The sequence below is a fragment of the Panthera uncia genome, chromosome A2 (assembly GCF_023721935.1).
Source record: "Panthera uncia isolate 11264 chromosome A2, Puncia_PCG_1.0, whole genome shotgun sequence".
Classification (NCBI taxonomy): domain Eukaryota; kingdom Metazoa; phylum Chordata; class Mammalia; order Carnivora; family Felidae; genus Panthera; species Panthera uncia.
The window spans coordinates 50449221-50469822 of record NC_064816.1 but is presented as its reverse complement, the minus strand read 5'-3'; the positions used below and the strand labels follow the sequence as shown (position 1 = coordinate 50469822).

The 20602-nt window shown below is 49.5% G+C and overlaps 1 protein-coding gene across 1 annotated transcript; it reads right to left on the bottom strand.

Annotated features, from left to right (window-relative positions):
* Positions 1 to 364: 364 nt before the first annotated feature.
* On the bottom strand, positions 365 to 19489 carry SLC6A1 (solute carrier family 6 member 1). Its single transcript, XM_049641008.1, has 14 exons — positions 19114 to 19489; positions 18576 to 18707; positions 17675 to 17775; positions 16468 to 16577; positions 14650 to 14782; positions 11694 to 11828; positions 11372 to 11475; positions 10926 to 11050; positions 9443 to 9555; positions 8896 to 9027; positions 7307 to 7409; positions 5627 to 5727; positions 4604 to 4771; positions 365 to 2739 (listed from the first exon to the last, which is right to left on the bottom strand). Exons 1-14 carry the CDS (start codon positions 19349 to 19351, stop codon positions 2635 to 2637), a joined length of 1800 nt encoding a protein of 599 aa, XP_049496965.1. The 5' UTR covers positions 19352 to 19489; the 3' UTR covers positions 365 to 2634.
* Positions 19490 to 20602: the final 1113 nt, after the last annotated feature.

The window sequence follows — 20602 nt, the reverse complement described above, 5'->3', positions numbered from 1 at the left end:
GGGCGAGCAGTTGGCTCGTATGAAGAAGTGACTCAAGTAAGGAAGCATATGATGGGGTGCTGAGTGTTTCCTAGAGCCCTGCTGTCTTCCTTCTGGGTGGGAGGCAGCTTGCAGTTTAACAGAGAGTTGTGGCCTTTCAGAGCCCTGCTTATGAGTGAAAAAACCTCCCTTACGTAGCTCAGAGTCACTTTTTATTCACTCATTCCAGGGTTTTGGGAAGCCCAGCTGTATCTTTCCGGAGTTTTGAGCCCACATCTCTCTCCCTGTTGGGGAAAAAAGCAGTTTTGTGTGTATGTGTTGCTGTTCCAGTGAACGAGGCTCTTGTATCCGCAATCCAAAGAACTGAAGGTCTGCCATCGTATATCATAGAACCTTTATTATTTTTCCTCTAAATTCTTAGAAACGTACATAACGCCCGTGCTCTAGTTATGACACCATTTATAGACATTTAAAATGCATCTTCATTTATAAATATTTTACATTTGGTCCATAGAACAGATAATTTTTCTAAATAATAGTGTAATTTTTTTTTTAAAACAGGCTCTGTATATAGTTTGAATATGTATATATTACATATATTTTTTTTATATAGAGATAGATTTACTTGATGTTCTGAGAATAAATCCTTATTGCAAAAAAAGCATATATGATAATACAATATCTTCTCCCCCAGGGCAAATACTAAAAAAAGGTACACATATTCACAGTTCTCACAGAAATTGTACGACACGGAATATTGTGCTATATAAGTAGGTTTGGATGGAAATCAGTTAGGGGATTTCTTGCCAAACATCTCAATTAGATTTGCTTACAAACATTAAGTACACTGCATTTATCTTGGAAAGACTTGGTCTTAGTTTCACATTGAAGGACAAAGAGAATGTCAGAAGTCTTCCTGCCCTTATTCTAAAGGAATTCACACAGGCTGGGGAGGTGGGACCATGAGACACAGTGAAGGGTTCCTTTCATCCTAAACCCTACAATGTAACAACACGTAAGCATCTTGATCATGGATTCACCAGTTGGCATGTGGGATGCCTTAGCAATGAGACTATTTTACAGATGACCTCAGGAAAAGGTCTGAGATTCCCTACACGTTACCAAGTAAGACCCTATATACCACGCGCGAGGATGAACGTATAGGTGTGTGCCTTTCTACGTGTACACGTACTTTTTGTTTTCTCTACAAGGATGTGCTTAATATTCTGAGGGTCATACCTTATTGCGAGAATTGGTATGCTGGTCACTGTCGGATGAGAATGACAAGAGATTAAAAAACCCACGGTCACAGTTAATTCACCATAATTATTAAGGATTAGTCGTAAAACACGATTTGTGAGCTAACTAGCTAAGGAGCTACGGGGCACAACATACAGTTTGCTACATGGGAACCCATCTTCCTGGCAAATGAGAAACGCTGAGTCACCGGAACTTGCAAGAAAGTGTCTTTGCCAGATTTGCTGTCCACCAGCACCAGCACCACCACCACCACCACGGAGCCCAGTTCCGGAAAGAAACAAATAGTACTTCTCGACGAAGTAGTTTAATCTTGGAAGCACTTTGGGGGGGTGGGGGTGGTCGGGGTTAACACTAGCTCCTCAGTTAGTGGGCTGGGGAGATTTTCCTGGCAGTGAGGGGATTCCCGCTGAGGAATATGAATGAAGAAGGCAGCATTTTGACTAGGGGCGGCAGTGAGGACACAGCAGAAAGGGGAGCCAGAAAGAGAACCGCATCCATTTTGACTCAAGGACAGACGAACCTTCGCCTTGATTTCCTCCGCACCTGATCTGCGTTCCATAAAATGGGGCAGCCTCAGAGAAACTGGGGCTCCTGATTAGGGAATTTCCCCAGAGGGACCTCAGGCCCCCAGAATGGCGATAAAAAAATCAATTGTGCTTGTGGCAGTTTTCCAAGGAGGGAGCGAGGGAGAGCTGGGCGGTCTGGAATGATGGCTGTTGGGCCAGGTGCAATCAGAATGGCCTGGCGGGAAGGGGACAGGGAAGGACGCTCCACAGATTGCTGGAGATGCAGCTCAGGGAACAAGGATGGAGGTCCTCGGTGGGGGGGGGGGGGGTGTTTTGTCCAGCTGCCTCGGGAAGGATAAACAAAAAAATGAAAGTAAGAGCTCTGCCGGCTCCCTGCTTCGTACAAGTGAGCTCTCCCTGGAAATCCCCATTATACGAAATGCCCTTTTCGTGTGTACAGAGCAGCGTTCTGACGGAACCGAACTCCTGCGAAGTCCGAGATAAGAGTCGTGGGTTTCGGCAGTAAGAGAACAGTCAGGAACATGACTAAAAGCCTCGAGGTGTGTGGCCACACCACACCACACTCTCAGGCAGGATGAAAAGGATTTATCACACAGTCACAAAGGCTGATTGCTTGATGCTTATGGGGCCTGGATTAAAAAGGTCACCAGCCTACAGGTGCTGGAGCCGTGGGGTATCTCTGCCCCTGGCGGGGCCCACCGGGGGTGTGACTGTCCCCCACCTCCCCTCTCTCTGCATGGTGATGATGTCTGGACTCGCCGTCACTCGAGGTAGGTTGAGACAGACGGTATCTTCAGACAGCAAGCGGTGGTCACGTTCAGCCAGGTCGGGGGGTGAGAGTGTCGGGTCGGGGAGCCGCCAGACGCCCCTAGATGTAGGCCTCTTTGCTGGCTGAGCCGCTGGCCTGGGGCTGCTCCGGGCCGTTCTCGGGGCGGACGATGTCTTCGCTGGGCTGGATCATGACCTGGATGCGCTGCGGGCGCCGGGGAGAATTTGGGCTGTGGGGGGAGGAAGACCGGCCGCTCCCTTCCCCCACCCCCCTTTCAGGTCTGTCCTGCCTGCCTGTTCTGCCTTCAGAGTGCCCCCCCAGACTCCAGCCTCACCCCCACATCCTCCATACTCTCCCATGTTCCTACCCGGGCCGAGTGGCATCTGTCACATTTGGGTTATTGTAATAGCTCCCCGCTGGCCCTCTCCCTGCCGCTCCTGCCCTCCCCACCACTTACTCCACTCCAGCCACACTGGTCTCCTCACTGCTCCTCAGGCACGCCAAACATACACCTGCCTCAGGGCCTTTGCACTCGCCCTGTCTGGTACATCCTTCCTCTCAGATAATTAGCTCAATCTCTACCTCCTTAGGTCTTGGCTCAGTGTTACCTTCTCAGCAAGGCCTTGCTCAGCACTCCCTAAAACCCCTTTCTACTTTATTTTTCTCCACAGTACTCATCCTTATCTAACACGTTTTTATTTTGTTAATTGTTGGTCTTCCTCTACTAGAATGTAAGCCCCAGGAGGGTGGGATTTTTGCCTATTTTTCTCACGGCAAAATGAGTCTCTAGCACTGATAATACTGTCACATAGTAGGGGTTCAATACGTATTTCCTGAATGGATGTCCCACTACCTTCTCTACACATATTCCCTGAAATCCTGTCCCTTCAGATAATGCACTGTCTTCAGAGATGCCCACCTCTGGGCCTTTGCACAGGCTGAGCTCCCCTCCTCAAATGCACTGCCTTTGCCTCTCTGCCACTCCAAGACCTGGCCGCCTTTGGGCACTCAGCAGAGGATTGTGGAAAATGAAAGCATTGGGCCTGGAGTTGGAAGAAGGGGCTGTAAGCCTCAGCTCCTCTAATGACTTAATGACTTACTGCAAGGGGTGGGGAAGTATTTTATCCCACCTGATCTCAGTTTCTCCATCTGTGAAAGGAGGAGCCTGGCCCAGGGGCTACGCACAAGCCTCCACCTTGTCCTCCTTAGGCCGCAGACCATAGAGCTCCCTCTTCTGGCTCTGATTGGTCTGGAAGGTCCATCTTAGTAGAAATAAGGTTGAGAACCACTGATCCCAGGCCCTCCACATTCTGATTATCCACTTCTCCTCAGTGAAATCTCAGCGTGCAGTTACTTGCAACATGGCCTTGTTTCACTTGAGAAGTCCATATAATTTAACAAAGAGCTGGTATGGGCCTAGAATGTGCTAGCAGGCCCCTGCTGAGGGCAGCATGCTTTACATTATCTTTCCTCAAGGGTAAGACCACGTTTTGTCTTTATCAAGCCCACAAAAGAGGTCTAGAGTAAGCCCTCAATACATCCGACCCTACCCTTCACCTGTTTCAAACCTTTGAGGCTCCCCTCTGCCCTCAGGAGAAAGTCCAAAGTTCTTGTCCTAATTTTCAAAGCCCTTCATGAGCCCGACCTTCTTACATGCCCAACCTCATCTCTTATCATCCCCTCTGCACCCCTCTCTACCATTCAGTCACAGTGCTCTGCCTTCAGTTCACCATATGCAGTTTATACCCCTAGGCCTTTGCAAATGCTTCCTTTCCATCCCCTTCTAGAAACATTCTTTCTGTGCTTCTACTTTTACCGCTGGCTCATCCTTAGACACCTTCTTAGCTATCTCCTCTTTCAAGAAGCCTTTCTTAACCCTCCCCAGCCCAGGCAGGGCTAACCTACCTCCTTGATTTACCCAAATCATGGCACTTCTAACACCCTATTGTCATTGGATATTGGCCTGTCTGTATCCTAACTAGACTGTGAGCTCCGCAAGGGTAGGGGGCTGTGCCCAGCACAGCAGGGTAAGGGGACTAGCAATCTAAAGGGTGTAGAAGGGGCTTACCTGCTTCAGAGAGCCCTTTAAGGTGAGGAACATGTAGGCCATGTAACCAGGGATGAGGACCATGGAAGACAGAGCCATAAGCCAGCCCACGCCCTGGCCCCACTTGGGGAAAACGTAGTTCCCCATGGTGAGAGGAGTCATCTGCACAGCGCTGAAAATGAACACGCCCTGGGGAGGGTGGAGGAGAGGGGATGGCGCACAGTCAGTCACCCAGATTGGACAATCGAGGCCTCTTTCTAGACCCTGAAGCTGATAGGTCCACTGACCACCTCCTTCGCCATGAGGTTGACCCTCATAAGGGCCCAGTATCTTGGGAATCCTGCACCCAAGGCCACTGCTGGTACATAAGACATCTTTGTATAGAATAGAAAAAGGCACCCACTTCGGGAAGGACCAATAGCCAAAGGTTCCCTCTCTGTGAGAACCAGCAGAAAATGGCAGTCCTTCCGGGAGGACCAGTTTGAAGTTGGTGCCCTCTCTGGGAGGACCCTTCCTCCAAGATAAGCAGCTTGGCAAGCAGAATGAGGACTGGAAATCAGCCTCTGGTCGTGCATCAGCCCAGTGTCTTTGTGCAGGACACAACATACAGAGTGGCCTAGCCCCCACCCCAAGGACTGGTGCAGCCCTCCTAGGCCTGCTCATGCCTCAGCTTCCTCCTGCCTAAGGCAATGAAGGATGCTGAGAATAAGAGGCCTCCCTTGGTTTGAGCTTCAGAATCGGGCCCGCCTGTTTTGAACGCAGTACCAACTAGCTGGGTGATGCTGGCAGGCTGAGCCTGGGTCCCTCAGCGGTAAAGCAGGCACAAGAATGCCTATTTTGCCGAGGTTTGTGAGGATGGTGTAATGTACCATGTAACGTACCACGGTACTATGCAGGGCACAAAGCAGATGCTCAGCAAACGGGAGGCAGTAGTATTATTACGGAATGGGCGCCTTTGCTTCCAGAAGTTTCTCTCTGGACCTGAGTGGCCCCAGGGCCTGGTCTGGCCTCACGCTAACAGGGCTGGTCAAGCCTTGTCCTTACCGCTACAATGATTGGGGTGAAGAAGGACCAGCAGAGTTTCCACCAGATGCAGGGCCTGGAGCCAACCATCTCTTGGATGTTGTCATAGAATCGGTTGACACCTGTGACATTTGGAGCAAGAGCAGCAGGGATGAATGAGCTCGAAGCCCCAATCTGCCACTTTCTTGCAGTATGACCACGGGTAAGTCACCTGACCTCTCGGAGCTTCCGCTTCTTTGTCTGTAACAGGGGGCTAATGCTCCCTGGGGTCCTCGCGATCTAAGCATTCAATAACCAAACCCCCCAGCATGTGGGTTGTGTGGGAAAGCCAGGCACCTTCACATGAAAATACCCACCAACAAAAGGATATGCTCATAAAGATGTCCCCGCCTCTCTCAATGTCCCTCCCACCCAACAGCTAGCCTAGACATTTCTTCAAGGCTCTGCTGGACAGGGCGTTTTCCCCTGATGATCTGATGCTATAAGCAACCGGGGACAGACTGCAAAGAAGAACCTCAAAGCTGGCAGAAAATCACAGGTGTCATGAAGTTCCCAAGACTGACGTTGGGCATTGCCCGAATTCTAAGCAGAGCCACTGACCAGTGAGGATCTGACAGCATTAGGCCAGTTGGGAGTGAGGCGGGAGATGACAAGGAGGAGGAGGAGGTGAAGAAGGAACAGTGGCTATCAAGGACTAAGAGGGACCCAGGAAAACAGTTCAAAATCGTCTTGCTGTGATAATCAAAGTGCAGGGGAGGATTACTTTGGACTATCACGTAGCGGGGTCTGGAAACTTAGGCCATAAAAAAAAAACACACACACATAAAATCACTGTTTACTCCATTCTTTGTTCTAAGGTAGTGCATACCTTTAATTATAGCCCCATTTTTGTTACATATTTAACTTCAGAACTTTTTTTTGTAGTTTGTTTGTTTTAAGTAGGCTTCATGCCCAATGTGGAGCCCAACGTGGGGCTTTGAATTCACGACCCTGAGATCAAGACCTGAGCTGAGATCAAGAATCAGACGCCTAACAAACCGAACCACCCAGGAACCCCTGGTTTTACTTTTCTAGATAAAATCTCAAATGCTCTTATCCCAAAATTTATGAAGAAACTTTGGCTCCCATTTCCGACGAATGTATTTAACCGGTCTTATACCATCTTCTAAGCATAGAATCTCCTGTGCTAACTTCATCAGATTGTTGTAAGGACTAACGACAGTTGACCTTTGAGCAATGTAGCAGCCAGGGGCGCTGATCCTCCAACATGCAGCCAAAAATCTGCATATAACTTCTGACTCTCCACAAACATAACCACCAATAACTTACTGCTGAGTAGAAGCCTTACCAATAACAGTTGACTAATACACATTTGGTATGTTCTATGCATTATGTACCGTGTTTTTACAATGAAGTAAGCTAGAGAAAACAAATGTGATTAAGAAAATCTGAAGGAAGAGAAAATACATTTATAGCACCGTACTATACTGAAAAAAGTATCAGAAAAAACACTGCACTATATTTACATGCAGAATAAGCAGACTGTGCCGTTTCAACCCGGGTTGTTCAAGGGTCAGTTGTAAACTAATGTATAGAAAGGGCTTGGTGTTCAAGTTGTCTTTGTTGAATGATAACTGAAGAAAGGAATGACTGACTGAATGAATGAATGAGGGAGGGTAGGAGGAAGGAGTCGACACTCACCATAAAACCAGGAAATGGAGACACATTCGAAGAACACAAGGAAGAGTAGGCTCATGCCGCTGGCAGAGTAGTAATCAAACAGTTTGAAGACATAAATGCCTCCCTAAAAGAGGAAAAGTAGTAAGAGGGGGTCCACTTCCGGCCAGTGCCCAGGACACACAGTTCACAGACCACATGGCCTTTGCAGTCTGGCCAGGTAAGTGTTAGACGATGCTGCAGGGAGAAGGCTTAAGGGAAGATTGAAAGAAGCATCGAGGGCCCAGTGACTGTGAGAGGAGGTGATCACTGCCTCCCTGGGAATTGGGAAGAAAATGTCTGGGGAAGAAAAACATCCCATTCCTGGGAATGCTGGAGGACTGAGAGAGGAGCTGGTCATTAGAGCCAGCTCTCCACAAAGTTAAATCAGTTGTGCCTCTTCCCTGCTTAAAAACTTCCATGGATTACACAAGACATAAATATAACACATCAAAAGTTGAGAGATTAAAATACAATACAATACAATACAATACAATACAATACAATACATTGCAATGCAATGCAGTACAATACAAAATACAAATGGCTTTGGACAGCAAGGTCCTGCATGATGTGGTTCTGCATCCCCAACATCTGTCCCCTCACTCCCTCTGCTCCTCAAACTTACCAAGCCCATGCCCACCTCAGGACCTTAGCACCTGCTATGCTTTATTCCCCCAGCTCGATCTTCCCCTGGCTGTCTCTTCCTTATCATTTGAGTTTCAGCTCAACTGCCACTTCCTCAGAGGGCCCTCTCCTGACTCTGTCTGAGGTAGCATCCCTCCCACTCTCACTGGTCATTCCCTGTCCCACTGCCCTTTTTGGGGGGGGGGCACTAAACACTCTCTGAAATGATCTAATTTGTATGTCAGTCTTGCCCACCCAAGTGTAAGCCCCAAGAGAGCAGATACTGTGTCTGTCATGTTAACTGTTGAATCTCCAGTGTCCTGCTAGGCCCACGGTGAATGTTTAACAACTATGGAGGAATAAAGGAATAAATGAACAATATTCTGGGAATGAGCTATATTTGAATCCAGGGGTAGTTTTGCCAATCATAAAGCAGACCCACAGGGCTGAGCTCATGGCTTTAGGGTCATTTATATTTATTGTACAATTCATCAGCTATATGTATGCCTTCTGACTAGACCAGGAGGGCCTTGAATGCAGACAGGAGTGCTCATTAATATCGATAGAAAAAAGAAAAGTGGGAACAAGAAGAAGAGACAGTATTGATGTCAAAGGCTCAACTCGAGCTCGACTCTCCAGTTAATTTTTGTGAGTTTTTAAAAACACAGTCTCTGTATCCCTTCCTCCAGGAAGCAGTCCTGGGTGCCCCTGGCTGGGGTACGGGCTGTATTCTCTAGCTGTGTCTTATCATTTCTAACTCAGTGTGTGTGTTTCCCACCATCCCACCCTAAGGGCGGGGACCCTGTCTGACCCACTGCTGTGTGTACAGGGCTTGGAACAGAGATGGTGCTCAACGAAAAGACGAAGGGTGACATAGTACAAGGTTGGGGTGGAGAGGACCTGGAAGTGGCTGCACCAGAGGAGAGCCACGTGCCCAGTGAGCTCACCTGGGTGATGTTAGAGAGGCCAATCAGGTAGGACACGATGCAGACGGCAGCAATGAAGAGCTCCCTGCGGTTGCGGAGAAGTCTGGGATACTCGTCCACCAGGGCCGTGATAAAGCCCTCCACGGTGCAGAACTTCAAGGGGGTCAAAGGTCAGCCACATGCAGCGGACCCCAGCCCCAACCCACCCAAAGCCTGACTCTCTGGGGCAAGACCCAAGGGGTCCGGCAATGTCGGGATAGCAGGGCTAGGAGGGCCCCAGGATCCAGGCCTGATTCTGCCTCTGCCTCTCTTTGTGACCCTTCCCTCTGGACATCAGTCCAGGGAACTCGCCGGGGTCCTTTCCCTCTGGACATCAGTTTCCCCATCTGGAAAATGGGGAAAGTGGATGAGCTGATCCCTGAAGTCTCATGTGGTGGAACAGGCTAGGGGTCTGAAACTCTTGACCATCTTCCTGGGGGCCTGAGACAATGGCCTCCTCTCCCTGCTTATTCCCAGACCCACAAAGCTGGCTGGGGGCTCTTCAAAGTGCCAGGGAGGCCATCCTCACCTGGCTGTCAATGCCCAGCATCAGCAGCATTGAGAAGAAGAGGATGGCCCAGAGGGGAGAGATGGGCAGCTGGGTCACTGCCTCCGGGTATGCCAGGAATGCCAAGCCAGGGCCTGTGGAGTGAAGGGTAAAAAATAAAACAAAAAAAAGGTACTGAGCCCCTACAGCATACCCAGCACACTACCCACGTTCTGAGTTTTATTGCATTTCATCTTCAGAGTAAACTTTTGGGTGAGTGTCGTCAGCCCCCCTTTTCCTAGATGAGGATACAGAGTGCGTGTGGGCAGGGGAGGGAGTAGGGTTATGTCTGGAGGCCAGGGTGCCAGTGAGGTGAAATGAGGGACTTTGGTGGCTTGACCAGCAGTGGGGACAGTGCGGGTGCAGAGAGATGACCCGATGGAGAGATAGTGAGGAGGTGGAAAGGGCAGGTCCTGGTATTGGCTGGTTTGTGGAGTGAAGGTGAAGGAAGGGTCCAGAATGATGCTGGGGCTGTCCTGGCTCCTGGACGGTGGTACCTTTGGGGAGCACAGGGAAGGAGAAGGCTTAAAGAGATCAATATTGTGTTTGAGCGTCTGGGTAGGGGGTAGTCAAGAGATCAGGGGAAACCTTAGAAGGAGAAGGAAAGAAACTGTATCCTCCCTGGGTCTGGCTCAGGAAAGGGGGGTGGCGGCTGGGGAGTCCCAGAGAAACGAGCTGGCCATTGGAGGGAAGATGACATCAGTGGAGAAAGTTCCTTTCCACATGACCAGCCCAGTTCTCCATGATTGAGAAGATGCCTCCCTGAGCCTCAGGGCCTCTGTTGTGTACACAGTGGGGCCCTCATCTCACTGCTTTCTTGGGTGAGTAGGGAGGTGAGGGTTGCCTGGGGTTCTCCTGGGACCCTGCAGCACTGATGACTGTGTGGTGAACAGAGTGGGTACAGCCTGCTTGGTGAGGACGTGTTTGGCAGTGGGACAAAAGCAAAGATTCAGGCACTTTGTGTCAGGGTGGTGAGCATGTCTGAGTTGGAACAAGGTTTATATCCCAGGGGGCAAGAAAGAGTCTGTCTCCTCCCTGCAAAAGGCAGCATTGTGCTTGGAAGAGCCAGTATGGTCACGGGATTAAGAGCCCAGGGTTCTTGATCGGCTAGGTGGATGTTCAATTCCAATTCCACCACTTTTCTAGCTGGAGAACGTGGTCCATGAGCCTCAGTTTCCTCACCTAGTAAATGGGATAACAAAAGTGTCCACTCCGTCGTGTTGGAAAGTTTCAGAGAGGCGTTCCAACTAAAATGCTCCGTGCCCTGCCTGGCACATAGTGATGCTCAATGCCAGGGAGCCCACACACCACACTCATCCCTGTCTCCAGGCCTGTGTACTGGCTCTTCCCTCTGCCCGAAGGCTTGTCCCCAGGCTGCTGCTGGTGATGTTGACGATGGCCACAGATGCCGCGCGTTATCCCCTCCCACCCCAGGAGCCCGTGCCCTCCAGTGGGCGGCCCGAACCTGAGGCCGCCACATCAGCAATGGACCTCTTGGTGACATGGGCCATGAAGCCCACGATGGAAAAGATGACAAATCCTGCGAACATGCTGGTGCACGAATTGATACAGCAGACAATGATGGAGTCCCTGCAGAGAGGAAAGGGCGGAGTCAGTGAGGGTGGGGCTGGTCAGGAGGCGAGCTAGGAGCAGTGGTTAGGAGGGCTGAGGGCTGAGGGGCAGGGGCAGAAAAGGATGCCTGGGAGAAGGGCCACAGGGCAGGTGCCCCCACCCCATCCCAGGGAAGGGGTGGAAGAGGAAGGAGTGGCCACAAAGGAATCGGCTTAGAGAGGAGTGGAGCTGAAAGTAGAGATAGGCCAGGGGGTGTAGTCTGTACGGGGGCGTGGTCACGTGCAGGCTTGACCTTAGAGAGGCGTGGCCGGGAAGGAAGGGGCTCTTGGGCTCCCGCACCTGTAGACATTGTTGTGGAAGGAGTTATAGCTCCCGAGAGCGATCAGGGATCCCAGGCCCAGTCCATAGGAGAAGAAGATCTGGGTTGCCGCATCCAGCCACACCTATAAGTGGATGATCAAAAACTAGTCAAAATTATAATCATTGCCACAGTGCCCCATGGCCTTTTACACGTGGTAACCAGCTCTACCTGGCAACCATCTTGGTTTCCATGAGGGATAGAGAGGTACAGGAACTTTTCCTAAAGCTGGTAAACGGTGGCTCAGGACTCAGGTGGGCCCTTCACCCGGCCAGAGGGGCGGGGCCCTGGGAAGGCACTCACCTCAGAGTCGGACAGCTTGCGGAAGTTGGGCGTGATGTAGAAGAGGATGCCCTCCTTGGCCCCGGGCAGCGTAACTCCACGGAAGAACAGGATGATCAGCATGATGTACGGATAGGTGGCGGAGAAGTAAACCACCTGGGAGAAGAGTTGGCAACGAGGTCGTCACCCCCACTCCAGCGCGCCCATTCTTCCCCTCCCCCCACTTCACCTACATCAGTATCTCCTGTGGCCGTGGGCTTACTTCCAGTTCATCTTCCTCCAGGAAGCCTTCCTGGATTCCTAACTGGCTGTGTTTGTCCACTTTTCTGAAGCCTCTCCTTGGAGTATGAACCAACCAGCTCAGCACCTGGAGTTTCCTTCCCTCGACCCCTCCTTTATTTTTTGACTTTTGTCTAAATTGTTCAAGTACAATATGGTGTCAGGAAAATTTTACACACACACACACACACACACACACACACACACAAATTTCCCTTCAACAGCTCCTAGAATTTAAGTTACATGAAGGAGAGGACTTGTCTTGTTCAGTTCTGTTTTCCCAGTGCCTAGAACGGCCCATGGTATATAAGAAACACTCAATAAATGCCTAGTACATAAAAGCATGGGGGTGAACATTTTAATGTTCATCTTTTGAGAATTTGCTTTGCATATATGATCACATTTTCTTACGAAGTGATGCTCAAATTATGTACTTGCATCTTCATTTAACATGTTTAAAATTCAAAAACACAGTACATACAACTTTATTTCTTTGTTTACTAAAAATTGCTTTATTGTCTCTTAAAAATGCGATCTTTAATTATGCAGAATAGTCCCTCAGAAGGCTCTACCATCCTTTTTAAAGTTTCCCCTACTGTTATCCATTTATGTGAATGTCACTAACTTTTTTATGCATTTTATATGAATGTCACTAATACAACATTGGACACCCCTATATATAAAACCTTGTCCAGAAAATTATTATACCACTCTTGGGAAAATTTTGTAGAAGTAGAATTATTGACTAAAAAGGGATAAATTTCTCAATGGCTTGTGATCCATATTGCTCAATTACCTTCCAGAAACCGAACTTTGTCCAGCATTTCAGAGCGTACCTTCCCCACAAAGGTGCCAGCACTGAGTATAATCATTAAAAAGTATGTGGGTTTTTTTTTTTGCCAAATTGATAATCAAAAGACTGATGTCATTGTCTGAGATTACACTTCTTTGTCCGCTGTTGTGAAAGAGCAGTTTTCAAATTCAATAACCCTTGTATTTCATAGTTTCATTTCCCTCAATGGATCTGAGATTCTTCAGGGTTAGGAAAGGCAGCCATAATCCACTAGAAACACCACTGTACTCGGAATTAGGAAAAAGGAATTTGAAACATCTGCAGCACCTATAAGCTGTGTGACGTTGGATCAATTTCTTATCCTCTCTGAACCAAGAATTTTCCTGTCTGGAAAATGGATACAATCAACCTGCCTACTCAGAGGACATACAACATGCTTAATATATATTGCCTAGGTCTTACACTTTAATCTGTCTTCCATGTTCAGAATGGAGTCAGGTATACACTAGGTGCTTAATAAGTGTTTACTGATGGATTGGATGACTCACTCAAAAGATAACTGATATCATGGATTGTCTACATGGTATATGGTATATGGTGGCTAGGCATATGCTACATATTCTGCATAGATTATTCTCCTCAGTCTTTATGACAACCCTGTAAGGTACTATTATTGTATCCATTTAACAGATGAGGAGACTGAGGCACAGAGAGGTGAAATAGATTGCCCGAGCACACACAGCTAGGAATCAGGGGCCTGAGATTCAAGCTGAGCTCTATTTCTTCCAGTGCCTTTAGCCCCTACATTCTTCTGTTTCTTAAAATCGGGATGGGAGACACCTGTGCCCTCCTCCTGACTGCCTAGTCTAAGGACACATTCGAGAGGTTTTGACACTGGATTTGGAACTGAGAACTGGTAGGTCCAAAGGTCCCACCAGACTGGAATTGGTGAGTTTTTCATCACCTGCACTCATGCCCAAGCATGGAATTTGTTAAGGTTCTGTTTTTCTCACATCAGCTTAGGTAGTCTGGACCTCCCTGCTCTTGCCTGATTCAGTTCAAATCCCTTCTCTCCCTTACTTGCTATAAGAACTCAGACAGGTCTCCTCTAAGTTCCCTTCAGGCTAGGGCCAGTGACAGGCTGAGCCATCTTCTGTCCCTGGACTCCTGGGGTGGGGCTTTAAGGAGAAAGGAATGGGAGTGAGGCCAGTCCCTTACCCCTAACTTGATTGGTGAGCTCCCCAGATGTCCCCAGGATGGACCTCCCCGCCCCTCCAAGCTTGACCTGCTCTGCCCTTGCCAATAACAAAAACAAAACAAGTACAATTCCTCTCGCTAGCTGAGAGCTTTACAAAATCATCATCCCATTTGATTTTCATGACAAACCAACAGATAAGCCCCATTTTTTAAAGAAGGAAATGGAGTTTCAGAGCAGTGACCTGTCTAAGGTCACCTAGCCAAGTAAACAGGGAAGTTGGGATCTAAACTCAGGACTGTTCCAGAACAGGGCCTGAGTATTTAACCATTCATTGATCCATTTCTGATGCTCCTCAAAGGCTGGGATGTGGAATATTCATCTCTGGATCACCCTACAAGGCCTGGCTCAGTGGAGATGTGCGGGGACAGTTTGTTCAATGGTCCTTGAGCAAAGTTTACCACGTGTTTTGTCATGGCTCTGTGTAACTGTCTGACTTGCATTGTGGTATGTAATCCTCAGAGCTGCCCAGAAGGTAGGTAGTGTTATTATTCCCATTTTACAGGAAAGGAAACCAAGGCAGAGGGAGATGAAAAGAACTGCTTCACTCCAGGTTCGACGGGATTCCTTGAGGTGCAGACTCCTTGCCCAGAGCAGAAATCCCCTTGTAGATCTGTCCCCTTCTGGTCCCCACTGTGCACAGGCCTTACCTTTCCAGTCCAGCCAACACCCTTCCAGATACAGAAATACACAAGGATCCAGGCGATGGCCAGGGTGATGGCCAGAGGCCAGCGGATCTGACCTGGCTTATCTAGCCCGTCTGTCATCTGATGCATATTCCGCCTGGTGGAACAGTGGAGAGAGCAGAAAGTCACGTGGGAGCTGGAGTGACCTGGGGGTACCCAGGGACTGAACACAGATGACATCCTCCACTGGGACTGTGCTGACATCTGTGGTCACTGAGATCCAGGAGCTGGCTGGAGACCGTGGGGTCCATTATACTAATTGGCAGAGAGTGTGCTATTTGCTCAAGGGACCTGCCGGAACCTTAGTCTGGCCACCCTTATTGCTCACCATGGCTGCAGTGCCCTCCTAGCTAGACCCTCACCTTCATTTTTGCTCTGTCCCCACTCCCTTCTAGCCCCAGAGGCCCTTCTAAGTGGTACATCTGATCGTATCACTCACCTGCTTAAAACCCTACAGTGAATAGCTCTTTACTTCCTCAGCATGAAGCCCAGCCTCTCCCAGGCTGACCTTGCAAGGCCCTTCTGGGCTGGCCCTACTTTTCTCTCCAGTCTCAGCCCTCCCTGAAGCCCCTCAAATGCTCATCAGCCTGGACGACTCCCATCCCCTCACCTGTGCCTGGCTTGCGCTCACCTGCCTCCAAGCCTTCATGCATTCTCTTCCTCCTGCTGACACCTGTCCTTCCTATGTGGTTTTCATCCTTAGATGTCACTCCTCACCTGGGCTGGTCCAGGTACCAACTTGGGGCACCTCTAGCCTCCCGTGCATCCCCCCCTCTTAGCCTTGCTCATCTGGTGTTACGACTGCCTGTTTGCTTATGTTTGCCATGCCTCTAACCACACTGCACACAGTAAGCACTCAAGAAATGTTTACTGAATAAATGGCTGAATGCAGTCCGGAATGGGTATGTGGCAGATGCTGGAAAGAAGCAGAAGCCAAAGAATCTAATTTTATTTGTAAGGAGACCAACCTAGCCAAGGACATTTCTGCACAAAGACTAGCATCACGTGTTCTGACACCTCCTGAGAACAGTTCCTCCTGGCAGCTTATCTAAGGTGCTGTGGAAACTTCCAGAGTGCTCCCAGACCCTTTCAAGCTACCCAACACAAATGCCTCCTTCATGCCAAAGAGATTTGGATCCCAAGGCCCCTTTTAGTAAAATCAATATCCCAACACACAATCTATGATGTGCTCTCCTGAAGATACAATCAGCACGGCCTTCAGTATGTACCGTGTGTGTATGTGTGCGTGTATGTGTGTGTGTGTGTGTGTGCATGTGTGTGTGTGTGTGCATGTGTGCCTTTAGTCCAAACAACTCTGGGATTCTAAGTAGACTGGACTGGTTTTCAGGATGAGCTGGGATTTTGTTGGCCTCTCCTGGCAATTCTCCTTGTCCTGTGCTGGTTACTCCCTTCCGGGGGCTCACTCTTCACCCTTGTCCATTCTGTTCTGTGCCCCAGGAGGCTGGCTGCTATGCCTATATGGCTGGCTCCCTTGTCCTCTGGCTTCTAGCTAGGTTTGACCAATGGCAGGAGCCACTGGTCAGGAGGAGAGAGAAGGCAGGAATTCATTCTCTGTACTGAAGCAATTCATTCTCCCTAGTTTGTAACTAGTGGCCCTTTCCATGGCCCAGCTCTCTAGGAGGGAGAAAGGGACTTCACTCTCCCTCGCTTCCCCCTCAGCCCTGCACACATCATCAGCTCCCATCACCCTTTTGAGGGTGCCTCTGTCTCCTGCTGGCCCTGGCTGATAGGCACCCCTGTCACCGATGGCCCCACACTTACTCCCAGAACTCTACCACGGCGCTGGTCATGTTGGTGGTGTTGACGACACTGTAGTTGGAGAAGCAACGGTCTGTGTTCCAGGGGTTGTCACACTGTTTCCATGGCAGCGTCTGCAAAGGCACAGGGGCATGGACAAACACAACTGAGCCCCCAGGGGATGGCAACAGTGGTCCCAGCGTACCTTGTCCATCCTCACAGTCCCCCGAGCCTCCTCATAGCCATCCATTACCTCGCCTCCCCTCTTCAACAGCTCTCAGGTGCAGGTCATGTTGAGATCCCCATTTTAGAGATCAGAGAGGGGCAGCAACTTGTTCGAGATCGCACAGCTCCTAAGTGTCAGAGCTGAAACTTGAACCTTGATCATATCCCTTTGAAAACCAGCTTTCTGAGCGGCACCACAATATCTTGTGTGTTCATCTGGGGGCCGCTTCCTAGCTATGTGACCTTGAGTAAGAGATCTCGCCTGTTTGACCCTCTGCACACTGATGTTAACAGTGAACACTTTACTGTACTTGTTCTTTGTGAGGTATAATCCTAAGCCTTTTGCACATATTTACTCCTTAATCCTCACAACAACTCTATGAGGCAGGTTTCCTTTCTACCTTCATTGTATAAATGAGCACTGTGGCTCAGAGAGGTTAAGTTTCTTTCTCGAAGTTGCACAGCTGGTATATCCTGGGGTCAGGATTGGAACCAAGGAAGTCTGGGTCTGTATGAAATGAGCTAACAAAAGCCACCTTAAGAAGGGTGTCAAGGGGCGCCTGGGTGGCTCAGTCAGTTAAGCGTCCAACTTCGGCTCAGGTCACGATCTCACGGTCCGTGAGTTCGAGCCCCGCGTCGGGCTCTGGGCTGATGGCTCAGAGCCTGGAGCCTGCTTCCAATTCTGTGTCTCCCTCTCTCTCTGCCCCTCCCCCGTTCATGCTCTGTCTCTCTCTGTCTCAAAAATAAATAAACGTTAAAAAAAAAAAAAAAGAAGGGTGTCAAGAGGAGTAGATGTTAGCCCCCATGAAGCACCTGGCTCAGTGGCTGGCCCAGAGCAGCTGTTGGTTCATGGTGCTACAACTTGCAGGGAGACAGGGACCACTGAACATAAACCACACCCTCCACCCAAGGAACAGCACTGTGAGCAGAAAGGTAGTCCCAGCAGACAGAGAGCAGGCTCTGGGTCTGGCTCCTTCTGGAGGGGGCGGTGCAAGAGTCCACTCACTGTGGTGAAGGAATTGTACAGGTAGTAGATGGCCCAGGAGATGATCACGATGTAGTAGATGTTCAGCCAGAACGACAACACAGCAGCAGCAAGGCCCACACCTGGGAGTGGACACACCAGCATGACATTTCATAGAATAATTACATGGGGCGCCTGGGTGGCTCAGTTGGTTGAGCGTCTGACTTCGGCTCAGGTCATGATCTCACGGTCTGTGAGTTTAACCCCTGCATCAGGCTCTGTGCTGCCGGCTCAGAGCCTGGACCCTGCTTCGGACTCTGTGTCTCCCTCTCTCTGCCCCTAACCCACTCGCATTCTGTCTCTGTCTCTCTCAAAAATAAATAAACATTAAAAAAAATTATAACTGTCCAGTGAGTGCCATTCTTATCATTTTCCATGATGCCCACCAGCTCACTGGCCCTTGGAGACAGGTGTTATTGAGGCACTGAGGCTAAGAGAGAGGCAGGAACTTAGCTAAGGTCACACACATCTGGCAAGTGGGAACTTGGGTCTGCGGCCCAGCACTGGCTGGTTGCAGGTGGGGCAGGAGTCTGAGCTTGCCAGGCAAGAATGCTTCTCCACATATCTATCTGAGTGTCAGGCACTGAGTAAGGAAGCAAAGAAAATTGCACCAGCCCTGGCTAGGGAAATAAATTCACAGGACAGCAGGCTGGTCGGGGGGGGGGGGCTCTGCACTGGGCACTCCTGTCCACCTCCCTCACCCTAGATTATAGTCAATGCCACCATCTATCACCTAGCTCCTTGTGAGGGCTCCACTCTGCTCAGAAGCGAACCGAGCAGGTCCCCCTCTCCAGTGGGGATGGAAGTGCCGGGAAGGGCCTGGTTTCACCATAGTTCTGTGGGCAGGAGCACCAGCACATGGCCCCCCACTCTGCAGACTTACCCTTGAACATGGGGGCCAGCTTCCACACCCCCAGGCCCCCGATGGATGTGTATTGGCCCAGGGAGCACTCCAGCAGGAAGAGAGGGACCCCCGCAAAGATAAGGGTCAGGAAGTAGGGGATCAGGAAGGCCCCTGTGGGGTTGAGAAGAGAGACGCTCGTGACCCCAAGGCTTTGGAGAAGCCCCGGTCAGAGGGAGCATCACGGCAGGGCATTTTCGGGTCCCGGCCATGATATCCTTACCCTCTGCCTCAATAGCAGCACCCACAGCCAAACTGAGGTCCAAGGATGTCCTTTGCTCAAACTATGTCCCCCGTTCTTTGCAAAATGAAGAGGTGAACTTTTTGGTGGTGTTAACAAAGGACACTTGTCCTTTTGGGAATCTTTTGGTTAAGGGACAAGAAACAGGAAATGGGGCCTGGTACACCCTTTGGAGTCTTTAGGGGACCCCTTCCCCTGAGTTTGCCCCAGAAAACGCCCAAGTGTGACACTCTCCAAGGGGTCCAGCCCCGGCTGGGAGGTTGCCAGGCCAGCACCTACCACCTCCGTTTTTGCCGCAGAGATAGGGGAATCTCCAGACGTTGCCCAGGCCGATGGCATAGCCCACACAGGACATGAGGAAGTCAAAGCGGCCCTTCCACGTGTCCCGGTCTGGAAGGTCCGCTGCCTTCTTCTGCACCTTGACCACCAGAGTTTTGGGCTTGTCATTGGCCACAGGGGCCTCGCTGACCTCCGTGGAGATCTGCCCATCGGCCACCTTGCTGCCATTGGTCGCCATGTCTCGGAGTTTGGACACAGAGGTCCTGGCAGATGGACGTGCGATGTCGGCCCCGGTCCACGCGGACAGCAGTTTTGCGGCTCAAGGTCACCCTGGGAGAAGAGAGGGGTGGGGTGATAGGCACAGAAGGGTGGCAAGATCCTGGAGTTGCCCCAAAATTACAAAAATAAAATAACCCCAAACAACCTAGGAGCTGGAGAAGGCTCTCTCATAAGCCCTCTTTCTCCTAGAGGAAGGGCAGTACCCTTTGTTTCTAGACTTGTGCGTGGGGATGTGGTGTCTTCATAGCTCCTGAGCTAATGTCAAACCTGCATCTGCGTCACATGCCCTCATCATGGGTCTTGCTCAGAAAAGAAAACCGAGGAGACCAAATATTCAGACAGAAATATTAAGTGTTCCTCATCTTTGCCTCGTGGGGTACAACTAGATTTCTCATTCCCTGAGGTCATAGTAACCATGACCAATGTAATGGTGGGGCTTAATCATGGGCTGGAACAGGGAGGTGACCCAGTACAGGTGGTGAGTGAAGGCGGTATACAAGCACAGACTCTCATCATCACAGTCCTCTTTCACATTTGAGCTGTGTGACTTTGAGAATATTTTTTAACCTCTCTAGGCCCTGCTCTCCTGATCTTTTAAACTGAGTTATGATATGCACCCCAATGTTTATAGCAGTGCCATCAACAATAGCCAAAGTATAGAAAGAGCCCAAATGTCCATCTACGGATAAATGGATAAATAAAGAACACACACAATGGAGTATTACTCGGCAATCAAAAAGAATGAAATCTTGCCATTTGCAACTACGTGGATGGAACTGGAGAGTATTATGCTAAGTGAAATCAGTCAGAGAAAGACAAATACCCTATGACTTCACTCATATGAGGACTTTATGATACAAAACAGATGAACATAAGAGAAGGGAAGCAAAAATAATATAAAAACAGGGAGGGGGACAAAAACATAAGAGACTCTTAAATACACAGAACAAACTGAGGGTTACTGGAGGGGTTGTGGGAGGGGGCAGGGGCTAAATGGGTAAGGGGCATTAAGGAATCTACTCCTGAAATCATTGTTGCACTATATGCTAACTAACTTGGATGTAAGTTAAAAAATAAATTTAAAAATATATTAAAAAATTGAGTTATGATAATAGTATGTCCTTCATCGGGCGGTTGTTCTTTGCTTATTCAATGAGGACCCTGCACCTGGCAAATGGTGGGGACTTGTTACTATTTTCTCAGCAACCCC